This window comes from Rhinolophus hipposideros, assembly GCF_964194185.1.
Source record: "Rhinolophus hipposideros genome assembly, chromosome: 16".
Classification (NCBI taxonomy): Eukaryota; Metazoa; Chordata; class Mammalia; order Chiroptera; family Rhinolophidae; genus Rhinolophus; species Rhinolophus hipposideros.
This window is the reverse complement of record NC_138062.1, coordinates 41,446,724-41,471,112: the sequence shown is the minus strand read 5'-3', so window position 1 is coordinate 41,471,112 and position 24,389 is coordinate 41,446,724. Positions and strand designations below refer to the sequence as shown.

The following is a 24,389-nucleotide window of genomic DNA, read 5'->3' as shown; positions in this document are numbered from 1 at the left end:
TGCCTAATCTTATGAAAGTTGGAGTGAAGAAGTTCTTAGATTCCGTTGTAGAGATTCCTCAAGTGGAGACATTTGGGAAATCTAGCATTGTATGGTAGCAAATATTTGTATTTAAAAGGGAGGGTTTTCTCTCCTTGGAATGTTTCTGACCCCTGTTCAAATTCCTTAGTATAGGTCTTGCCCTTTTTAGAGATATGGTGCTGGGGAGCAGAGGAAAAAGGTTCCACCCCTTTGATTAAAAGAGAAAAAAAAGGTCTAGATCTTTGCCATGTGAATACAGGCACAAGTTGTTGCTGTGATATGAGACAAGTTATCTGAAATTTGAGGTTTCCAAATGGTCTCATAGTCACTAGAAAGTTGTAAGGATAAATGAGAATGTTAGTGTCATGGTGTCTGGGACCTCTGCACTAATTGACATATGAACCCCAGTATCCTGTCTCAGTTCTAATTAAAGAAACAACTGAGCTTCCAAGTCCAATTCCATTGCCTGCTCATCATACACCACGTTTCTCCGAAAATAAGACTGGGTCTTATATCTATTTCTCTGAAAATAAGACCGGGTCTTACATTAATTTTTGCTCCAAAAAGACACATATTTTTAGGGGATGTCTTATTGTTTCATGTACAACAATCTACATTTATTCAGATACAGTCATGTCATCTTCTTCTGGAACATCGTCATAATGTACTAAATGCGTTCATCTGGCTGAGATCTTAACTGGGGCTTATTTTGGGGGTAGTTCTTATTTTCGGGGAAACACGGTAGGAGCACTGACCATGGAACCTGACACACCTGGATAGGTCTCTCAAACTCTCTCAAACTCCCAGTTTCCTCATTTCAAAGGGAAAACAATAATACCTACTTTCCTAGGTCTTTAGGAGGGTTAATGAAAATATTTATGCATAAGTCTCGCACAAATCTGACACTCTTCTTTGTGGAGAATGAATGGTCGCCATGTTATTTGATCGGGGGGCATAGCAACACCTGAATCCTGTCTTCCGCTGACTGTATACTCCATTGTATTTCTCAAGAGAAATATCAAAAAGATCAGACAGGTGTACGCTGTTATGTTTAGGCCTTGGTCCCCAAACTCGGTGTGCACCACTCGCTCTGGTGAACTTTGAAGGACCATGTGGACCCAGAAGAAGCTTTGGACTTGGAACCCAGTGAGGCCTTGACCCTCCATCTCTGTCAGGTTCCAGTTGACTTTCAAAGGGATGGGTGACAATCTGGGGAGGAAACCTTGGCCATGGCCCCATCTAACTCCTAAGCTACAATCCCATAGAAAACTAGAGCTGAATCAGCTTTTTTGGCCCAGACCCATGTGGGACTGTTGTCCTTGTGGTTGTAGCCATGAGCTAGATGCCTGTAGGCAGCAATAGTGGTGACTGTTCTCTCTCTTCCCATCCGCTCCTGTACACACACGTGGAGGGCTCCCCTTGCTGGGCTTATGGTGTCTCTCCCCCATCAGAAATCTGAGAGAAAGACAACATTTATGCCATTTTATTCACAACGCTACTTTTTTACGAATTATGTGCAACTTGGCAGAAGAAATTCACACCATTTACAGACAGATATTAAATGGGTCACAGAGTCAGAATTCTACTTCTTAAGTATTGTCAATCCTTCTGGCCCAGTGGATTTAAATCTTCTTCTGTCCAGTTTCTTCTTCAATCAGATTTTCCTGAAAAATATGTGAGTAACAAATATATCAAGGTTGACTTTACTAACTGAATTTCCTGATGTTTTTGATATGTTAATATATAAAATATCAGTCTAAAAAGAATAGATCCATTTGCTTTCATGCACTAGACAGTACTAAAGAGATACATAATCATGTCTTTTAAAGTTGTTTATAACAAATATAAAATCTACATTAATAATTTAAGAATAGGATACGAGGAAGGAGGTGAAAGAAAGGTCTGATCTCTCAGTTTGCTATTAACCTAGGTTTTGCCTCGATTCCTTCTTTCTGAAGTTATGTTTGGGAAATTTCTACTGCTTGCTATTACTTTTATCATGCAGTAAGCAGGATTTGAAAAAGAAAGGAAATAAAGATGTCTGCTTTTTTTTCTTTGTCCTATGGGTATCAACGTTCAAGTCACTGGAGAAAATGAGAATTATAGTTGATCTTCAGATATGATTTATTCAGGCTTTCCTTGCTCCTGGACATGCCAGAATTAACTGCAATGCTTTCTAACTGCCACAAATAAGTGGACCGTGGAGCTCAGAGAACGCCAACATTGAATTCAAGATTCAATTAACATACTCAGTTCTCTTTATACTTTTTTAAAAAATCAAAAGCTTACATTGGGTTGGTAGATTTCCAGTTTTGGTGGGAATTTGGAGATCGTTATAGTCCAAGCTGAAAACTGGAAATCAAATATGTGATTCTGAATTACATATTTACTAGTTTGGAATGTTTTATTCCAAAGGGAAAATGAAAATAAACTAGAGCACCATTTTTGATTTCTACATTTCCCAGGGAAAACCATGTCATATCAAGAACAACTGAAGAATCAGTGGAAAGGTGTGGATTACCTAGAGAAGAAATGGGGCGTTGATGAACCTTCTTAAAGAACTGACAAGGAGCAGTGGGAAAAAAAGTTTTGTCTGTCGTCCCAAAGGCGAGAACCAACATTAGGCAGATAAAGGTTACAGGGTGATTTCAATTCGTTTGAGCTGTATAACCACTAGGGGGTGTCGTGAGATAGTGAGGGATTTGCCACAAGAAGAATCGGCCATCAGGAAGGGAAGCTTCCAGTGGCTGAGCGGTGGTTGCCCTAAGTAGACACCTGACACCCTAAGAGGAGGGACCCAAGGGCCATTCCATCTCTAAAGCTCCATGTTATCACTGTAACTCACCAGAGCTCCTTTCAGGTCCCTGAGGCCAGAGCGTGGCTGGTGAATGGTACATTCGAAGCGCTGAGGTTCTTCTAGTTGATCAACCTCTTGGGCTAGCTGAAGAAAAACAATATGATTCTTGGAGATGGAGATGAAATAAAATGGCATTTTTCATTTCCATTAAAAATCATCTGTGGAACATGAAGTCAAGGTGGATGTGGGGTTGAGAAAGCTGCAGGAATGGCATGGAGACTTTAAGAACATAAATCCACCGTCAGCCTTGTTTACTGATTGGTATAGGGTTCTGGAGGTAATGGTATAGTAAGGACAAATGACATTTTCTCTCTAGTGATGATGAGAATAAAGTACTTCTAACCTCATGAGGGGACAGTACACAAAAAATACAAGAGCTTATAATTATGAATAGTGTTGATTTTTATTTTCTAGTTTTTACTACCGTGTTTCCCTGAAAAATAAGACCTAGCTGGACAATCAGCTCTAATGCGTCTTTTGGAGCAAAAATTAATATAAGACCTCATTTTACTATAAGACCGGGTCTTATATGATATAATATAATGTAATATAATACTGAGTCTTATATTAATTTTTGCTCCAAAAGACCCAAATCACCTAGCTGATTGTCCGGCTAGGTATTATTTTCGGGGAAACACAGTAAGTATGTCATAGTTAAATGAGAGTTGCTTCACATATAATCTGTGGATAATCTGTGGAAAGGAGACTTCAAATTCTGGGGCTTCTTATTTCATACTAAATAATTTTTATTATTTCTCCAAAAGGAGAGATTTCATTCCAATGAAAACTAAATGGTTTTATGTTTCTCTAGCTAAGTTTCCCATTCTTGGGCCTATATTAAGTGTTCCAGCCCAGATTCACTCATTCTTTAGGGCCTAGTTTGTTTCCCATCAGCTTAAAAAAACAATAACAGAAACAGGCTTTTATTAATCCACTAACATTTTTTTGGATTGACCAGCTAACATATATGGTCTCTCTCATGTAATCCTTGTATCATCCCAAGAAGTTGCATTTTTTAGATAAAAAAAACCAAGTACCCTCTGTTAGTGCTGGTACTAGTACTGAAATCTAATTTATATGAAGTCAAATCCAGCATATTTTCCAGTATTTATTTTGTCTCCTTTGACTTGCTAACTCCTTTACTCTAGTGGCCTCCAACTTCTTTGCTACATATAAAAGAAATTAGAGAGCATGCACTCTTGATAAGGACACTTATAAGTTGTAAAATTTACCGCTGACCTCATATCATAGATTATTTTTAAAAGATAAGAAAAAAAGAAAAGCAGAAATTCTCAGGTTTTTCATCCAAATCCTAAAGTCATCTTGCTCTAGAGACCCTGGCTCCAACCCATGGCTTCTAATTCCTTTGGCAATTCTATATGCTCAGAGTACAATTCCCTGTTTTGTACTTGTTGCTGAATTCTCTTGGAATTGTTCCTCTTCTTTGCCTCATTAATCCCTGTCTGAACTGAAAGCAGGAATTTACTTCCTAAGTGTCTTAACACCCCCCGGAATCCCTAGGGTGAGGCCTACAGTAGCCCTACTGGGATGTACACAAACTATTAGGATAGATACATTGAACCAAATAAGCCACGTCTTATTTTGAAGCCGAGAGAGACTTACCTCTTTGAAAGAGTCAATCAAATTTTCTGCATTTCTCTTTCCTCCAGGGCGCAATCCATAGGACCAGTGCTGGCTGGAGCAGCCCACCATGCATAACGTCAGCAGAATAAGTCCTGCTAGAAGTTTTGGAATTGGCTGCATTCTAAGGAATATCAATGAACAATCAACATAGACTCAGACGGGGTTATGCAAAAGGTAAAGACCTCTGATGAAAGGCCTGACATTTGTGTCACGAATGCTGTAGAAGATGGAGGTAGGTGTCACCTACAGTTTTCACCCACAGATATAGAAACACACCACCCCCTTGCTTGCTTTGAATTTCGTAGCCATTGGGGACAAAAACAGTACTTTAAAACTCACGTGTTTAGTACTTTTGGAACTAAAAGTATTCTATGTTTCATTATTTCATGATCTAAACCCCATGATTGCTCCCGTATCAAGTTCACCTTTTTGTCTTAACATTGTCCCCTCTGTGATTGGTTTTCAATTGTACCATTCCTGAGATAAAGGGAATTGGGCCACTGCTCTGCTAAGTAGCTCCTACTAAGAATTTCTGGCTGAGAGAAAGTTGCTTGACATTAAATGGCTACACTGTGGTACTGATGTGGGACACTTTGCTGAGTATCTGTCCTCTATCTTCCACTCATTAGTGCTGGCTGGACCATCTGTAAGAATGAGAGAGAACTCAACGCTTTTCAAATCACTTAGGCCCAGACCAGATGCCTCTCTAGCCAAAACAGCCTCCAATTATCTAATGACATGTGGAATTCTCACAGAGAGCCTACAAATTAATTTGCATTTGATGGGAAGAGGCTAAAGACAAAATCAAATACTGGTTGATGAGTTGTTGCAGTTCCCCGAAGGCTGGATCTCTGTGGCCAGGCGTATCAAGGACAGTGAAGATCAAGATCTCTTTAGACACCCTCACACCCAGACTTAGCCCTGAGGGTGTAAAATGCCTTATAGACAGACAATAGTATACAGTCTAGAAAACAAGCGCTAGAAATACAAAGCATTTTACCTGTTGGAGAGCAAAGAGCCAAGGGAATGCCACGCTTCCTTTCGAGTCTGTTGAACGCTGTGCCTTTTCATTTTCCTTGCTTCCTTTTATATAAACTTTTCTAGGACACTGAAATCTTTCCCGCTGGTAAATTGTACTGCACGTGGACTATTCTTTTCATAGTAATTTTTTAAATCCTCACATAAAACCCTTTAATGGTGTATGTAATTAGAACACCCACTGGCCTATCTGTTAAATTTACTTAAATCTTGGCCATTAAAACCTCTGCTAAGACTGTTATAGCTAAGGCCACAATACAAAGAGATTAAAATCTAGCTGGATTGGCTTCCCTTGAGGAAACTGGCAGGCCAATCAAGAGTTCAAGGAAAATAGCTGTCTTAGATTAAGTGATGTTAAAAGCACACATAAAAACTTTCACAAAGGAGGCCATGTAGTAATTATAGAGTCAGGATGCCTGGGAGCTGGTCTCAGCTCTTAGACTCCTCATTTGTAGAAGGTGCTAATATGTAAATAATAACTAGGGATTATTGGCACTAAACCAAGACAATAGAGGATCCTAAGATTATCATGTGAGTTTGAAAATTCCCATCTCAAACCCACCAGGCTCTGTCCTTGACTTATCTTGAAAAAGTCTTCTATAGCTTTGAAAAGATAAGGAGAAACATTATAATTAGAATACAGTAAACACAAGACCATCTAGAGCCGACTTAGGGCAACAGTTGGATTCATTTCAGTCGATGTTTATTGAGTTAAAATATGCAAATCATTGTACTGAAGGCAGTGGGGGCCCAAAGACAAATAATAGTTATCTGGTATGTAAATAAGACCAACCTCACTTACTATGAACAGTCCTGCAAAGTGAGTATCATTATCCAAATTTTGCAGACATGTTCCAACCCAGTAGCGAGCACTTGGATATATTCCTTACACAGTACAATTACCCTGTTTCCCCGAAAATAAGACCCAGCCGGACCATCAGCTCTAATGGCTTTTGGAGCAAAAATTAATATAAGACCCTGTATTATGGAATTATATTATTATATGACCCAGTATTATATTATTATATATTATATATTATTATATATTATTATATATTATATTATATTATTATATTATATTATACCCAGTCTTATAGTAAAATAAGACCGGGTCTTATATCAATTTTTGCTCCAAAAGACACATTAGAGCTCATGGTCCGGCTAGGTCTTATTTTCAGAGAAACACGGTATTTAAAAGAGAGGGAACCATTCATCTTTATTACATTTATTTGAATACCTAATTGTCTTTCCCTAATTTATCACTGGGATGTATCTCATGATTAAGTCAAGGATTGCATCTTATTTAAACATATTAATAAATTTGTAGCATTTAGTCAGCATTCCGTAAGTATAGCTATGAATGAATGAATGAATGAATGAATGAATGAATGAATGGAAAGTAAGGATCTTTTAACCAGATTAAGCCTAATACTTCCTCTATTTCTGCATCAGATATGTTTAATCTGAAATAGAATTACAATTTCATGCACAATTGGTTGTATTATGTTAGATAAGTACCAAAATGGTAAAAACAATTGGATGTTTGGTTATTTTAGAGCTGGATGGCACTTTCTCCTGAGGTAGGATGCTAAACCAATCAGTCATTGCCCAGTGTCCTCTGGAAGTCACATTTGCAAGAATTTCAGAGTAAAGAGCAATGGTGTCTTGCCCAAATAAACTCCCTTGCTTTTCCCAGCCATTTCTCTGGAGGCTGTCAGATCTTGTTGACAGGATAAAGAAAGGGGTGAACTTTAAAGGATAATTGGAACTAGAAGGGAATGAAAACATAAAACCTTAGTTTATTTTTAAATTATTTAAATTATTTCATTTACACACTTCGAATAATTTAAGTGCCATTTTGACATGAAGAAGTAGAATTTCATCTTGCTATATAATAGAAAGGTAGTGAGAGGCAGTTTTTAAACAAAAATTCATAATATTTTAATAGCGTCCATTTAAACTGGCCAATGGATTTCGTTTGATGAAAGAGTTACGCTTCTAGCACTGTTGCTGAAGTAGATGTGGTCTTTGGTTGAGGGCTAATGAGCTCTGAATTACGACTGGGACCCTTATTGCCAGGTTAACAATCACTTATCTCTGGTTAAGCATCACTAGATTTCTTGTGAGTTATTTCTCTCAGTTGGTATTCAATTTTTGAGTGCTTTCTAATGTTTAGATGAACACAGCCACATGACCTATGAATTCATTCGGTGTGCTCTAAGCCCTCTAAGTCTGCATTATTGTTGAAGATCACATAGATTCCAAGGGCAAGGACCACATTTGTTTCATTTTCTATAGCACCAAATGGGATATCAGATATACAGTGGACACAATTTTGATGTTTGGTGACAAACTCTGAATCTTTCCATAGTTCCAAGGATAGATCAATTTACCATGAATCTGAATTTAGTAAATTGTTTAAATAATTAGGTTTTAGTTATCCAATTTTTTCTAAATTTAAAAGTTTCCTAAATTGTAAAGTATGGCTTTAGAGGGGAAATGGAAATGCCTTCATTTTCAGCATGGACGGAAACACCTTAAAAATTTTTCAATGCAACAGTAATGATTTAGTGATCTTGCTGAATGACAGACATAAACCTTTTTTCTGCCCTAATGTGCAATCTCAGCAGGAAGAACTTGCGAAGTCCTGCTAACATATTTAAGGTTGTGAAAGGGTTTCAGAAAATTAATCCTTGGATAAGCTGCTTTGTAAGGAAAATAACAACTGCCTTTCTTCTTAGAGGTGTGCCTTTTAACCTTAAAAACAACACTTCCTTGGAGATTTAATAAAAGTCTAGGGCTTTGCAGATTATTGAAGATGATTTCAAGTTGACTTGTGGGTAGATTTACAGTATGAACAGCCAATTCATAAAATGGAGAAAATACGCCAAGTCTTAACGATGGTAACCTTCATACGAAAATGAATTTATATTTCCTACTGAAATATCCTTAAAACTAGTTAAAAGAACTAGGCTGTATTACAGCATAAAATATTGCTCTAAACAATCACACAGAAGAGTATAAAGTTTTACCAATGTAGATCACCTGGCTAACTTAGGTTTAAAACCTTTTTCTAGCCCTCCCCCAACAACTGTATTTTTACCTATGTGTACAGACACATTTCATCAATGGGGCTAATGGAAGTTTTACTACTTTGAAACTTTCTTCCCTTCCTTGAAATTCTCTAGCCTAGTAGTTGTCAGGCAAGAATGCTTTGGGGGCAATGCATTAAACCAACCTAATAAAGCCAACTGGTAATGTTCATCAGCTAAAAACAAATTAAATGACTCTAGGAAGGCAGTCTTTTCTTTTTGTGAATTAGTGAAATTTCATCGTGTTGTTAGCTTGCTGGATTTTAAGAAGAGGATCATAAAATAATCATGCTTAAAAAAATAAATTTACTTTAATGGCACTTTCAAAGGACTAATCCATAAGAGTTATGCTACTATTTCTTTTTCTACCCAGACCCTCAGGGTTAGTCATCAACACACATTGAAGAAATGTAAGCAAAATACGGAAAGGGCTGCTTTTCAAAAGCAAGACAAGAAACTCCTTTTCAACATTTCACATTGTTTATTAATGCAGTATACAGGAGATCCAAACTCTGCAGTTTCTAAGCATACCCTGTTTAGATCTTTCAGATGCTTTTGCATTTTTACTTTATGTCTACAGATACCCTTAAGTGGATGAACAACACATTCTATAATTATTGAAAATATACTAGAGTGAAATGATTTAAATATAATTTAGGCACATATTGTTATGAAAATAGATATCTCTCAATACAATACTTCTCTGTCTTGGTAAAAATAATAAAGCAAAGAAAATAATTCATTTTTGAAGTTGCTTTCCTTCACCTGTAAAGGTCTGATCTCCTCCCACTATGCATATATGCCCTTTACAGTAAGGAAAACTTTGCATATGTAGACACAGAAGAATAAACTACGTGAACACTGAAGACATGTCATCCTCCAGAGCAAGACAAGTGGTTTTTAATGATTCATTGCCTCAAACTGATGAGTCTGGAGAATTCAGAACCCATCTGGACATAGCTTATATCCCTGCTCTTGGATACACATTAAGGACCCCGGTTACTGGCAAGGAAGTACAGGCCCTATATCTGCTGCTGCAGAGAGGTGATGACTCAAGAAAATCAGGCTAAAGTTTATTAAAACAAAACCAACGAGAACATATAAGTAAAAGAACCACATGTGCTGACTGACTGGTATTACCTCTTGGATCAGTCAAATGCCTTCATTTTTGTTTAAGTTTTTTTGTGGCTATAATCAAATGGGCTTAAAACCCCTCACTCACCACAGTAGGGTTTTAGCTGCAATTACGTTGACTTCTAAAAGATGATTTTGCTGTATCTATTCATATTCATAGCTTTGACTGCAGTGGATTGGGACTAATATCTATTTCTAAGCTGGCCCTGTTTAAACTATTTGGACATTGAATTAAATGAATATTAGTAACACACCTTGGTTTTTTGGTTTTGAAGTATCTTCCTATGCTTGCTTTGACTATATAGGAGGAAACTGGACTAGTAGTGTAAATAAATAAAATTGCCTGGTCTGGCATTGAGTGGAACTTGCTTAGAATGAAATTCTAAGGAATGCTCATTTCAAAGTTGTTGCTATATATAGGTGAATCCTTCCTCTGGAGAGTTCCACTGTCGCTTCAGCCAACAAAGATATACAATGATGTCTTTCCTTCCATTATGCCTCAATCAGCAAGAATGGAGGATTTCTTTAATTTAGCTAATGTTTTGTTCTAAAAAATAAACACTATAAAAATGAACCCGAAAAGAGCCTTGGAGAGCCTGATGTCACCTTATTCACACGGTGTCATAGGTAAAGTAGGGGAGACATCACTAAAGCTATTTATAAACCGGAACAACCTCTGCAAAATTTTCATAACGTTTAACAATTTAAATATCCGTATGCATCTAGAGATTCAATAAATATAATTGCATATGCTGTGCTTATCATAAATTAAAATCCTCAAATGCATTTCAGACCAAGATGGTATTTCCATGTCATGCCTATTTAAAAGCAAATATAATAGATACTATCCCTGGTCATAAAGCCAGACAACCCCCCTACTCCATTCAAAAGGCAGCAATGTAATCCAGCTTCTCTACATCTACTATGTGCTTCTCTGGTAAAATCAGAATGTGGGGAAAAAAGTCCCTTTTCCCCCCACATGCACCACTGAGAACAAGCATAATCCTCTAAATGTTTTGTTTTTTAAAAATAATTTCCATCCAGTGTTATTTCTGCTAGATAACTGACTGGGTGGAGAAATACAAGTGACAAGGAAACATTTTTCATCTGGGGCCCCTTCCACCAGCCCTAAAATCCTCATCTGACACTTTGTGACATGTGTAGGGGGGTCAGCATCTCTTCAAATATGGCGCCCTTCACGTTGGAGCCTCTCAGGTTGGCTTCTTGCAGGTCACACCCAGACAGATCGCAGTTCTGTAAGACGAAAGCAATATTCATGTAACTAATACAGAGATTTAAAGCTTGATCTGTTCTTTCCCCCAAATGATTCCTGGGGCATGTTAGTTCTGAACCTAGTCTACTTAAGAGACCGAAGGAAAAGAGAGAAATGAAATTTACTTAGATGGACTGTCAGATGAATCTTCCAATCTGAAACTGGCATCTCTGACTCAGGTAACTGAATCCTGCTCTGGAATTCAAATTTGTTTAAATAAGCAACTGAACATAAAATATCCCTCCAGCTATGTCAACGTGTCACCCAGTGGTTTTCACCAGCCAGCTACTTTGTTTGTGATTTCAGTAAATTTTGCATGAGATACTCAGTGATTCTAGATGCACAAAAACTCTTTAAAAATTGGTGACTCACCTCTAAATCAGTGCCTGCCAGAGTTGCTCCCCTCAGGTTACAGTTCTTCAACTTGGCATTTTTTAAGGTAGCGACTCTTAGGTTAATTCCTGTCATCTGACTTCCTTCCATATCCACGCCTTTCAGATTAGCACCTAGAACAGACTTGGGGATTAGTTGAACTTAAAAGTATTTATAGGCATCAACCTTCAAAAAAACCACAGAAAGACTTAATGGAGGAGAACAATGACAGGCTCCTTTACCTTTGGGAAATGACTTTGAAGTATAAATCTCAAGTCTCTCAACCAACTTACATATATAAAGAATCGACTGTTTAATGATGTGTTTGTTTATACTGTGAATTAAGAATGTTTTAGTCTCTATTTTTGAGGAAGGAATTCAATTCGGTCTTATGATAATTAGCACTTTTATAATATACCTCCGTAAGTTTATGACAAGGAAGATAAGTATTAGCTCTTCTAAATAATGCAAGTAAACAAAGTGACCAGTTTCACAGACACAACAAAGCAATAAGGAATTCATAAACAAAACACTAAGCCTAAAAATGACAACTGCCTGCTTTGTGCAAACTGAAATTCTTACTTTGGGTCAGTATAAAAGGATGCTGTTCTGTGGAAAGTTTAAAATGTTGATATTTAATTCTCTAACTAAAGCCTCATTAAATATTAGAGTGAACGAGACTAAAGTATGACTGACCCCTGTGCAATCCTCCAATGACAACAGAAAAAAACCTATACCCCTCGAGTTATCATGCTTCACCTGTAACAATTATTTTGCTGGGCTTTTTACTTAACGGTATGTTTTCACCTTAGAACAGGTAATTATAGGTAGAATCTCACCTTCTAAATTGGCTTTAAGACCAGAAGGATCTTCAAAATTACACTGTTTCAGAGATGCCCCCTCGGCATTAGAACAGAGCATCTTGACTCCCTGGAGATTTGCACACTGGCAAAGAAAAGAGAAAAGTCCACGTTTTAAGGTTCAGATTTTTGTTTGGAAAAGAAAAAAATTGGCTCAAACAGTTATTTAACAAAAACGTTTTAACTTCCATGACTGAAAGTCTTTTAAAAGAAAGGGTTTACGAGGCCAGTACTAGCAAAAGTTTTGGGGCATGGCGTCTAAACCAGCAGCGGCACAGCCAGCTAGGAAAGACAGCATGTCCATCGTCAGCAGCTTTTGCAAGTGTTTTTATACAGCAAGTAAGGGGGAGAGAGATGCAAGCTGTTCTGTTTATATTCACTGTAGACAACGGAGGTGGGAGAAGGTGAAGGCTCTGGGGTAGGTGCAACAGAGTCCATGCCTGTGGATTCGTCGTGGGCAGCAGATTCGAATGTTCACATGTAAATAAGGAACAGAGGCTCTTGGTGTTCTATAGATCCTGGCTAGTCTCTCTTTAGGATAATGTCAGAAACCTGAAAATGAATCCGAATTCCAACAGATTTACAGGAAAGAGATATACAGGAGTCTTTTGTCAGAGCTATTAACAGGCTAACTGTTCTGTCTCTTTTTCTCTGTAGCCGCTGTAATTATAATTCAGAACATCTCAGAATAAAAGAAAAAATGAAAACGGAAGAAAAACTCAATTCGGTATACTCATGATCAATTATTTTTTGTTCACAATACTTTTCCAATTGAACTCAATAGGAATTAGAGAAATAGTTCCTTTAAAGAACTGTTTAAAAAGAAACAAGTGAGAAACAGCATATCCATTTCCCATGAAACGTAAGAGTGGATGAAATTGGGGAGACAGAACTCTGACATTCTTATTTCTGTTTATGTAAACAGCCTTGGGCATGACAGCTGAGAGTTGAAATGTATGGATAAGGAAGGCATAAACTTGTTTGGGTAATGGATTTTCTCTTTCTTATTACTGTAAAAATCAATCAATGAAATTCTCGATGTTCAATCATGCTATGACTACCTTCATTTCAAAGGTGAAAACACCGAGGCCAGCTATGAAAGGTATCAGCTAGCTACAAAACAGTAACAAGTTGTTAATCAGGTCTTTTTGTATCAACCATAGCTACAGAACATTGTCATCCTTAAGCACCCAAATCAGTGTAAAATACAAAGAGTAAAAGCTAGAAAATGTATATTGGAATTTTAAATTATGTCCGTTTATCTCAAAGGGTTCAGTGCCATCAGATCTGAACTCTGACAATTGCTAAATGAGGCAGAAAGCTGTTAAGCCGGCCAGGTCTGTGCCACAGTACCTCTTCTGTAAAAGTGTATTATCAAAGGTCCCCAAGGTAATTACGTAAGTAACTAACTATGGCTCTATACTCAAGGCTGTACTATGGACTCTCACAAAGACATTAACATTAGACCTTCACAAATTGGGACCATCAAAGTAGATAATGTGAAAGTGCGTTACAGTCTGTTGGCACTATATCAATGATCACTGTAGTTGTTATAAGTAGAACAGTGAAGAAATCTAAAATCCTAAGGCTGATCAAGTTATGTATGGTATGGCTATACCTATCAAGAAAACTCCCTCTTTCATAAGTGCAGTTTCATTCACCCTACAGTTAGTTCTAGTGAAAGGGAGATAAGCTACAGATCACTTCAAATCCCAGATAACTGACAAATGCACACACATTCCCATCTATGCCTGCACATCTATACAAGGTAATACAGAAGCTCAGACTGACAGGTAGGAGAATGAGCACCTGGAAGGACCAAAATAATTAAAAAATACCTAGATTTTATGCACTTGAAAATATAACAAGCCAGGAGGCTGATAGGTAAAAATATATGTCTCTGGTTCTCTATGTATGCTCCCAGGTAAAATGAAGTGTATTATCACAAGTCCCCAAGGTAATTACATAAGTAACTAAGTATTGCTCTATACTCAAGGCTGTACTATGGAATCTCACAAAGAAACCAATACATAAGAAATTCAGTGCAGTTTTCTGTGTTCAGCCACAGACAGCTCTTCACCCTGTATTCATCCGATGGTAAAGCAAGTCACCAACAGAGAGTTCAGAACTCAGCTACTTAGTACAAGTATTCACAGCACGGCCGCTGTAAGAGCTGTGCTCTCTTACTACCTTAGTTGGGCATGGGTTTTGATGAAAAGCACTTCGGTTATTACTGTTACTTTTTTAAGTACGATAATGGCATTAAGATTATGTTTTTAAAATGGTCCTTTTAGCTTTAAGAGAAAAGTATTTATAGGTGAAATAATGAATTGCTTCAAAATAATCTGGTACAGACAAAATAAAATTCATTTAAGTGCTGACATTTGTTGAAGCCGAGTAACTGAGGTACAGGAGAAGTCATTCTACTATTCTATTTTTTATATGTTTGACATTTTCCAAATGAAAAACTCGTTAAGGAAAAGAAAACAGATGCTTTTGAGTCTAGTTCCAGCTCTGCTCATCGACTAGCCTTTTGGGATTGGGTAAGTCTCTAGGTTTCACTTTCTTAGTAAAACAGCAGGGTCATACTTGGTGATGGGTCATCAATGTCCCTCCTAGCTCTTACCATTCTGTAAGTCTTAGACTAGGAATATACAGTGGATACCTAAGAGCTGAATCATGACACTAGCTTCTATATAGCAGGCTAAGGCCAATAATGGCAGGCAGGGCAGGCAGAAGAAACACTCTAACACACGGGGACAGAAGAGGTACTGTGGCACAGACCTGGACAGCTTAACAGTGATGCAGCTGAGACCACCTTGGCTGACAGCACAGCTGGATGGGTCCTATGAAAAGGAACCATCAGCCCATGAGGGAGCCATTGGGTGAGAAGTTCAACTAGAGTGGTCAGACCATTAGGTGCATCTCAGGTGGCAAAGTGATTAGCACACATTGTATTTTGTGGACACTGCAATACACAGGGCTGTTCATCAGCAGTCATCTTCAAATGCCAAGCACAATTAGCAATTAGTTATGACTGTCTCTCTGGGCAATGACTTCCATGGAAACCATTGTTACCATAAATAATTAAATTTACAATTTTCTAGCACTTCAGTTTATCAAACATATATATATATATTGGCCTTCACAATATATACCATATGGGTAGAACAAGTATTTACAGATAAGAAAATATGGTTTAGCTTTACAGTTAGTAATTAAACAGAACTCAAGTTGTATTGAATGATCCAGACTGTCTTCTCTCTCTCTTTTTTGTTTTTTGTTTGTCCTTAAAAACCAACCAAGCTGCCTCTTCACATTTCATATTTAAAGGACAGGTCCTTTAAATCTTTTCTTTGTGCTGTTCATCTTTTGCTTGTTTTGCTACCAACTCGATCCTTCATCATAAGACAGAACGAGGAGAATAAAAAAAAAACAAATGTATGTTGGCAGATTTTGTTACTAGATCTGATATAAACTTCATGGAAAAATAGGTTGCAAAATTATAAAATTCAATACACATTTATTCAATGATTACTAAAAGGAAGTATTATATTAGGTATTGTTAATTCAGAAGACACATAGACATATATAGAGATGGGCCTTGGTATTAAGGAACTTAAAGTTGTTAGAAGTTAGTAAATTTTACTGTTGGTTCTGCATATATCCGCTAACCCTAAATGAACAGAGGTGATTGTTACACACACACATAAAAACATATACATATATATGTAGAGAGAGAGTGAGAGCCAAAGTTATAAAACTAACCCATTTTAGTTTCAGAACCTTCAGTTTTATCAACTTACAAAATTACCAGTTTTCAAGTAAAAGCTCCAGCAAGAGACAGAGAGAATTTCTGGTCTTTGAGACTGTTCAATAGACTAAAAATTTATTTTTTCTCATGTAGCCAAAAATTATTCTTACGTCAAGCACTGATCCAGAGAGATCAGCTCGCTCAAGATTTGCACAGCAGAGATTAGCATGTGCAAGATTGCAGCGGCTTAAATTGGCCATTTTGAAGTTAATGTATCGAAGGTCCAAACGGGAAAGATCAGCACCACTGAAGTTTAAACCCTGAAATTAAAAAACACAAATTGTCACAATATTTAAACCATTTGTTGTATTAAATTTAATTACTATAGCTAACCACCAAGTTTTTTAGAAGCAATTGGCAGTTCAGTCATTTGTAGTTTATTATAAAACTTTATCAAATGGAACTTAAGATATAAAATCAGTTTCTTTAATCGGTTCTAATAAAAGAAAGTATTTACACTTAACATTAGAATGCAGCTTGGCTGTATCTCATTTGTATGCAGAAGTTTCTAAAGAGGGATCACTGTTGGCCTCCTATGTGTTGATGAGTACTATTTTTGTTAAACCTGATTATATTTATTTTAATTCAGTAATTCAAGACAGTTTTATTTTTAAAAGTGAATTTTGTGGTTTTTAAAACCTTTAATGCTTTAAAACATAAACGTAAAATTATCTGCCACTGACTAACCATAAATAACTGTATAAACAATTGACTTTTTATTTTAATTGCTAAAATTTCTATGCATAACTAAAAAACTGCTACTACATGAGGCATAATCAGACAATAATGAAGGCTATTACATCTCTTTTTGCTAAGCATTTCGGAACTAAATCAATGCTATGGCCCATAATTAAATTGTATCTTGCATGAATAAGGGAAATGAGGCCAAAAAGAAAAAAGTCCCAGAAGAACGTAAATCTTTACTCACAGATTTGCTGACACAAGAAGTCATGTAAAAGTTGGCTTCAATTACCTGGCAACGCAATTCCGATTTGGTTGGAGTGGCTAGCAGAAATCGGACAAATTCCTTTCGAGATATTGGTGAATGATCCTCTGGTGGTTGAGAATTCTTGAAAAAGATATTCAGAAATCAGTGAAGCATTTTGGGAGATAGCTACAATAGATGTAATACTGGCTAATGTCAAAAGGGCCTTACCTTTATTGCCACTTCCAGGTGTTCAATCAATGAGTCAATACCAAAAAATCTGGCTTCTTCTAATACACCTATCGTGATAAAGATGATTTGACTTTTACAGAAAGCTATTCATGTTAACATTTATAGAATTCTTTGTTAAATTTTCATAATAAAAGTGAAATTTAACAAGCAGGCTATTTAATCTAGGAGAAAAATAATTCATCTTTAGAACACAATATGATATTTTTAAGATATCTATAAAACCAATAGTTTATGTTCAGCAAAAAAAAAGGGGGAAAGTAATGAATTAGAATTCATTCAGAAGGCTTCCATATTTCAAAATCGTTTTTGAAAATTACTTTTAAATAGGCCACAGGTATAAAATCCTAGTATCACACATTCCTCAAATAATTTAAATAATCATTTGATTGTGAGTCCAATAAAAAATAATTAGTTTACCTAATCTTAACATTTCATTGACTTTTTCAGTGGAGCAGATCTGAATAGGTTTGCCACAAATATCTTTTACTTACTGAATGAGGAAATTATAGAAATGAATAAAAGTAAACTTCAAAAAGTCAAAAGTGTAATTCAGAAAACTTTCTTATAGGAGAATCAATTAAACAAAGAGATTTCTAAATGATAAGAGGGATTATATCTATCATTTACTTTTCTTAATTTGGTAAAAAAAAATCTGTACCTTCTCTAAGTGATTTAATACCCAAACTGTCTCACATCTGTTAATAAATATTTTCACCAGTGTACATGCGAATAAATTTGGGATCCATTTTCCTTAAAATAAAGACTGTTGTTGGCTGAGTCTACTTTTTAAGAAAAGGACTCAGGAATTACAAAGAAAATAAGAAACAATCCCTCCCTTAATATGGTTCCAAACTAGTAAGGGTGACCAAAGGTAAATATAGAAAACCACAGCAGTTATTTGGGGAGAAGATTATGATGTTTTCTGGGAAAACCCAACTCCACCTCCAATATTCCAACTGCAAAACAAAGGCCAACTGATGACCAGCACACTTTTTTTTCTTCTTCTTCTTCTTAAAGAAGTCCCTTTACCAGTTCTATAAAACTGGTTTGGTGGTGGTGAACTCCTTTAGCTTTTTCTTGTCTGGGAAGTTCTTTATCTGTCCTTCAATTCTAAATGATAGACTCGCTGGGTAATCTTGGGTATAGGTCCTTGCTTTTCATCACATTGACTAGTTTGTGCCAATCCCTTCTGTCCCACAAAGGTTCTGTTGAGAAATCAGCTGAGTCTTATCAGAGCTCCTGTGTGTGTGTGTGTGTGTGTGTGTGTGTGTGTGTATGTGTGTGTGTAAAACTGCTTCTCTTGCTACTTTTAAGATTCTCTGTCTTTAACATTTGGCATTTTAATTATGATGTGTTTTGAGGTCGGCCTCTTTGGGCTCATTTTATTTGGGACTCTGCACTTCCTGGACTCATGTGTCTATTTCCTTCTCCAGTTAAGGAAAGTTTTCAGTCATTATATCTTCAAATAGGTTTTTCAATCCTTTGCTCTCTCTCTTCTCCTTAGGGTACCCTTGTGATGGAAACACTGTTATACTTGATGTTATCCCAGCGGTCCCTTAAACTATCCTCATTTTTTTCTTTTTTTTGGATTCTTTTTTCTTCTTGCTGTTCTGATTAGGTGTTTTCTGCTACATTGTCTTCCAAGTCGCTGATATGATTCTCTGTGTCATCTGCTATTAATTCCATCTACTGTATTCTTCATTTCTGACTGGTTCTTTTTTATGTTTCCTATCTTTTTGTTAAAAGTGCTCACTGGTATTGTATAGTCCCCGAGTGCACTGAGCATCCTTAGTGTTTTGAACTCTGCATGTAGATTGCTTGCCTCCATTTTGTTTAGTTCCTTTTCTGGAGTTTTGCACTGTTCTTTCACTTTGGCTGCCTGTGTTTGTTTCTATGTATTAGGTAGATCTACTATGTCTCCCGGTCTTGGCGGGGTGGCCTTATGTAGTAGGTGTCCTGTGTAGCCCATTGGCGCAGTCTCCCTGGTCACTTGAGCTGGGTGCCCAGGAGTGTCCCTTGTGTGGGTTGTTGTAGTTGTGTTTCCTGTTGTAGTTGAGCCTTCATTGCTATAGGCATGTCAATGGGTGGGATTGCCCCTCAGGCTGTTTGGCTGTGAGAACTGGCCGTGATTACAGCTGATGAGCTGATGTGTGGGGGCTGACCCCCAGAGTGGGATTTACTTTAGTGGGGCTCTGGTGCCTGCCGAGTCCATCCTTTGTGTGTGTGTCATTTGTGGAGGTGGGTGGGTGTTACTCTGGTATGATCTGAATCTGGTCACCGTGTGTGTTGGTTCTGGGGCCACTTGGGAGGGTCATTGGTGCAGGCCCAGATCAGTTGCTGCCTGTGCCTGGTCTGGGGTCATCTGGCAGAAACTGCAAAGTGATCTGCAGTTGGTAGCGGCCTGTGCTGGCCTTGGAGGCACCTCAGAGAGGCTATGCTGCGCACCAAGGTCAGCTGCCACTAGTGCTAGAGGCCTCTTAGTAAGAGGTACAGGGCATGCTGAGGTAAGAGGCTGCTTGTCTGAGGCTTGTGGACCTTTGAGATATTTTAGGAGAGTTTGCATAGTGAACTCAAGCTGGCAGCTTGAGAGGAATAGCTGCTGAAAGAAGTTTGGGCCGGTGCGTGGGTTCTCAGGGATTCACCAGGGTGGGACAATCTGCGGGAGATTGGTTCCAGGACCCGCACAGATACCAAAATGCATGGATATTGAAGTCCCTTATATAAAATGGCATAGAACAATGCATACAGAGATGGCCTTCTGCATCAAGGGATTTCAAACCGCAGATTGAAAATGCTGTTTTAGATTTGTGTTTGGTTGAGTCCAAGAATGTGAAACCCACAGATACGGAGGGCTGACTGTATATTTACAGTCCAGTTTGAACTGGACCCATGAAGTTCAAACCCATGTTGTTCAAGGGTCAACTGTACATATAAAAACATTTAGATATACTTTCACTTTATGAAAATATTCTGAGTTACTAAGCAAGTAAAAACATAATATAAACTATAAGCTTACAAAAATGTGAGGAATTATATTGAAAACTCACCCAATAAATTAATCCCATCATTTACAATGAGCTGTCCATGCCGCAAATAGTTCAAAATGGGTTCAAAGTACTCAGGACTACGGTCAATTAAGAAAGCTCCTCTATGATCTTGCTTATTTCCCCAGACACCTGTGTTACCATTAAAATGAAGAAAGTCCCCCAATTAAAAGACAATGTTAGAAATTTATGTAAGAAATATTGTATAACAGACCAGTAAGTTTTTACTTTTGTAAAAATTACTGATGTTAAAAAGTACAGAAGGACAGGAATTATAAAGTCAATACAGGTACAAATAGGTCACACAAAATGTGAAAACAATGTGTTACACTCACCTTTGTCCTTAAACATGTGGGCCAGCATACTGTCAGGTTCTTTATTCACTAAAGTGCTCCTAGTAGGGAATTCAGGGAAAAAAATTGATTTCTCCATTTGTCTTTATAAACAAACATATTTAAGTCAAGAGTATACTTGATCCCAGCTGCTCTCTCAAAAAGATGCATGCTATAACCTGGTAGGAGTGATACTGGGAAACAAAAACGTGCAATAAGTTGCCATTTATCAAAATCCCTTCTATCTGGCACTTCCTTTGATTTACATATTGTTTTGGTTTTCTTTAATTTAAAAACTAATCTATCCTCTAGCAAGCTATTATATCACAATATTGTTGATCTAAACATACATTCTTATCCCTTTAATATAAGCAGTTGTAGTCTCTATGGATTTCAATATTGTTCATTTTTTACTTGTGTTACATTTATGACTCTCAATATCTAAAAAGCATGTTCTAAATCACTGAATTCATGCTTTTCATGCTTTCTCTGGAATGACTTGTAAACCATTTTTCTGCTCTTTAAAAAATGATTTCTAAAAAATGGTTTCCTATCACATAGTATATTTAAGCAACATTTCAATATCTCCTAAGGAAATCATCAAATTGAAGGAAAGAACAAACGGTGCATAGTGCCCCCCAACACATGTGCACATACATGCACACACACCTACCGTGTAGTTGTAAAGTACCTCCCTCCAACATTTAATGTTAGCCAGTCTGTGTGAGATCCTGACAATCCTTCAGGTTGTTTAGAATCTGTCTGAGGATCTAGAAAGACATATAGGAAATAATAAATACATTTAGATTGAGGCTTTGGGGAAGATGACAATAGCATAATTTTTAAAACTAAAAACACACATAAAAGCATACCAGAGACACACATAAAAGCATACCAGAGCTGCTCGGACAGTAAAACCCATACCCATAGACAGCATCTAAAACAAAACTAGGTGATAAGGTATTTCCACAAGCACAGCTAGAAGAGCAGCATGGTATTAGCCTCTTTGAAGGAAGAAGCTGAGAGAAACAACAAAATATGTGATGAATCTAAGCATTCCAAAGGAATCCATAAATACGCACTTCAAAGCTAGGGAAGTCCATTTGAGAAATGCAGACTGAAAGTGGGAGGGGTATGACCACCTTAGCTATCAGTGATGCAAGTAGTTTGCAGTAAGATCTGAAGAGGCTAGAAATGAATGCTCAAAACCCACCAATCAAAACTCTCTTCCAGGACAAACCCACATAGTGGGGCTAAAATATTGGGAAAAGAATCCAAGTTGAACAGAACAAAGACAACAGAGACAAAAGAAAAAGCACTACAGACAAAAGTCAAAATGATCTAAGAGAACCAGAATATGTCAGAAGGTGAGTTCCATAGTTTTTAACATGTTACAAAAACTACAGAAAAGGGAACTCTAGGGCCATGAAATTAGAAAAAATTTCTTAAGTCAGCCCTTCCTTCTCAAGTTAAGGAAAACTAATTCCACATAAAAATAAGCAACAGGAAAAGTCTGAGGTCAAATCCCATATAAACTTTTTAATATAAGAAAAATAAATAAGAAAAAGAACATCCCTATAGACAATGAAAATGTGCCAGAAAGAAATGCCCACGAAATAGATTTAAAACTATAATCTAATATTCCAAACATGCTAAAAGTAAATAATTCAAGGTATAAAAGAGTAACATAAACCAGAATTACAAAATTCAAATATAAGGTGAGAGAACTCCAGAGACAATTGGAAATAAAAACAATTTTGGAAATGGAGATTCAACTAGAAGACACAGGAGTAAATAAACACAACAGATAATGCATTAAGAAATAAAAGATGCAAAAGAGGAAAGCTTTAAAAATCAAAAAGAAATTAAAAGGATTTAATAGACAATTTCAAATATATAAGTGTAGAAGATCCAACATACATACAATAAGAGTCCTGGAAGAAGAATATCAAAGCAAGGGAACTAAATAAATACATAAGTTAAACTTCAAGAAAACTTTTCTGAAATTAAAAAAAAAAAGATTTAAAACTACATATTGAAAAGGTCCACCATATATCTGAAAGAATCAACCCAGAACACCCAGAGTCTACTAAAAATCACAGTTTTTTAAGGAAAGAGACTAAGCCTTTGGGTGACTTAGGAAAAATAATTAACTTATGAAAGATCAGATTTTTTTCAATACCAACATTTTATGACAGAATAAAACAGAGTAACATTTTTAAGACATTTAAAGAAAGAAAATGTGGACCAAGTATTTTTTAACTGCTTCATTAAAGAATTGATATACAATAAACATTCAAGTTTACAATTTAAGTTTTGACATGATTTTATATCCAGCCAAACTGACTTTTGAGTATAGAAGCCACGAGCTGTTATTAACATGCCAGATGTCAGAGAGCACTGTTCTCACAAGTTCTTTGTATGGAATCTCCTAGAGAACAAGTTTCAGACAATCATTTGGAGGCATCAACATAAGGATTGGAGGTAAACATTAAACACACCTGAAGGAGGAAAACTAAAGATAGTTTAAAGGGAGTGCATATAGCATATAGTGGTATATATTCTGACAATGTAGAAACAATACAATTATATTGTAAGGGAAGAAAGCAATGAACATACACAAAAAATGTTTACCTGTCTTTAGTAATCATTGGTATTAAAAGCAATGGAATTGTTACTCTGACACTTTTATGTTTGTTTTGCGTGGGACGAAGTAAATGAGCAATTATGTAATACTATAATTCTATACTTCCCTTTGTTCCTCAAAATCAGGATTACTGATATGGAAGAAAGGAGATGTAAGGTATAAGTTAAGTAAAAATCTTATAATTGTGATTATAAACCTGAAGTATTAGTAGGAACCTAGGATAGTCTATGTATATATTATGTTATATAAAGCTTTATATCATAAAATGTACTGTATATTATATATAAATTTTATCTCTGGTTAGCTATGTATTTCCAACTCTGTGCACCAAAAAGCCTAATAACAACGATGAACCCAGTGAGCCTCCCTAGCACCCAGACTGTGTCTTGAAATGACATTTCCCACGATAAGAAATCAAGACTTCTTTGAAAAAACATTCATCAGGGTCTAGGACAGGAGAAGTATAAGATGAACACCTTGTTATTCCAGATAGTAAGGAAACTATAAAAAAAGAATGAGGTTGTATTCAAAGGACACCACGAAGAGGTTTCCACTGGCCAAAAGTAGGATAATCTAGGAATTGATTAACACAGAGGATGATAATATACCAAATATTTTGCAATCTAGGAGTTCATAAGTATAAAACAAAAATAAATGTTAATTAATGCTGTTTGTATGTATGCAATGAATCAACTAAGTGACCACTGCCCACCAACTACTCTGTTAGGCTGATGGATAAAAGATCAGAAAAATTTTTTTCCCTCAGAAGTAAAGACAGAGACGAGAATGCACTCACTCCAGGGCTGGCAACTGCCCGTGCAATGATCCTGAGAACTACTTCCACTCGCCAAATACAATTACTGTCCTGGCTTAAAAAAAGTATTTAAATAGTCAGGGTGTGAGTCTGTGGAACTAAATGTATCAAATACTCGTTAAAGAATATTTACTATATTTAATTAGCCTTATACAATTGTAGAAGGTTTCTTCCGAATCAAAGGGCAGTGGGTGTATGTGGGCATGTGTGTGGGGTTTGATATCAAGTAATTTTTGAATGATTTGATTTGACCATTGTGAATGACTGCCA

At 36.7% G+C, this 24,389-nt stretch overlaps 2 protein-coding genes across 5 annotated transcripts in view; both read right to left on the bottom strand.

Annotated features, from left to right (window-relative positions):
- Positions 1-1,488: 1,488 nt before the first annotated feature.
- On the bottom strand, positions 1,489-5,566 carry GNRH1 (gonadotropin releasing hormone 1). The gene is made up of 4 exons (XM_081076539.1): positions 5,523-5,566; positions 4,502-4,643; positions 2,867-2,962; positions 1,489-1,685 (listed from the first exon to the last, which is right to left on the bottom strand). Exons 2-4 carry the CDS (start codon positions 4,640-4,642, stop codon positions 1,644-1,646), a joined length of 279 nt encoding a protein of 92 aa, XP_080932665.1. The 5' UTR covers position 4,643; positions 5,523-5,566; the 3' UTR covers positions 1,489-1,643.
- A 3,551-nt stretch (positions 5,567-9,117) lies between these two features.
- Positions 9,118-24,389, bottom strand: part of KCTD9 (potassium channel tetramerization domain containing 9) — a 26,204-nt gene continuing 10,932 nt past the window's right edge. For all 4 annotated transcript variants that reach the window (XM_081076535.1, XM_081076536.1, XM_081076537.1 and 1 more), the window contains 9 exons: positions 21,332-21,428; positions 20,662-20,720; positions 20,330-20,458; positions 17,262-17,329; positions 17,079-17,174; positions 16,216-16,365; positions 12,271-12,376; positions 11,432-11,565; positions 9,118-11,040 (listed from right to left, as the gene is read on the bottom strand). In XM_081076535.1, the coding sequence (XP_080932661.1) occupies positions 10,924-11,040; positions 11,432-11,565; positions 12,271-12,376; positions 16,216-16,365; positions 17,079-17,174; positions 17,262-17,329; positions 20,330-20,458; positions 20,662-20,720; positions 21,332-21,428 (956 nt within the window). In that variant the 3' untranslated portion in view covers positions 9,118-10,923. The remainder of the gene's footprint in view (positions 11,041-11,431; positions 11,566-12,270; positions 12,377-16,215; positions 16,366-17,078; positions 17,175-17,261; positions 17,330-20,329; positions 20,459-20,661; positions 20,721-21,331; positions 21,429-24,389) is intronic.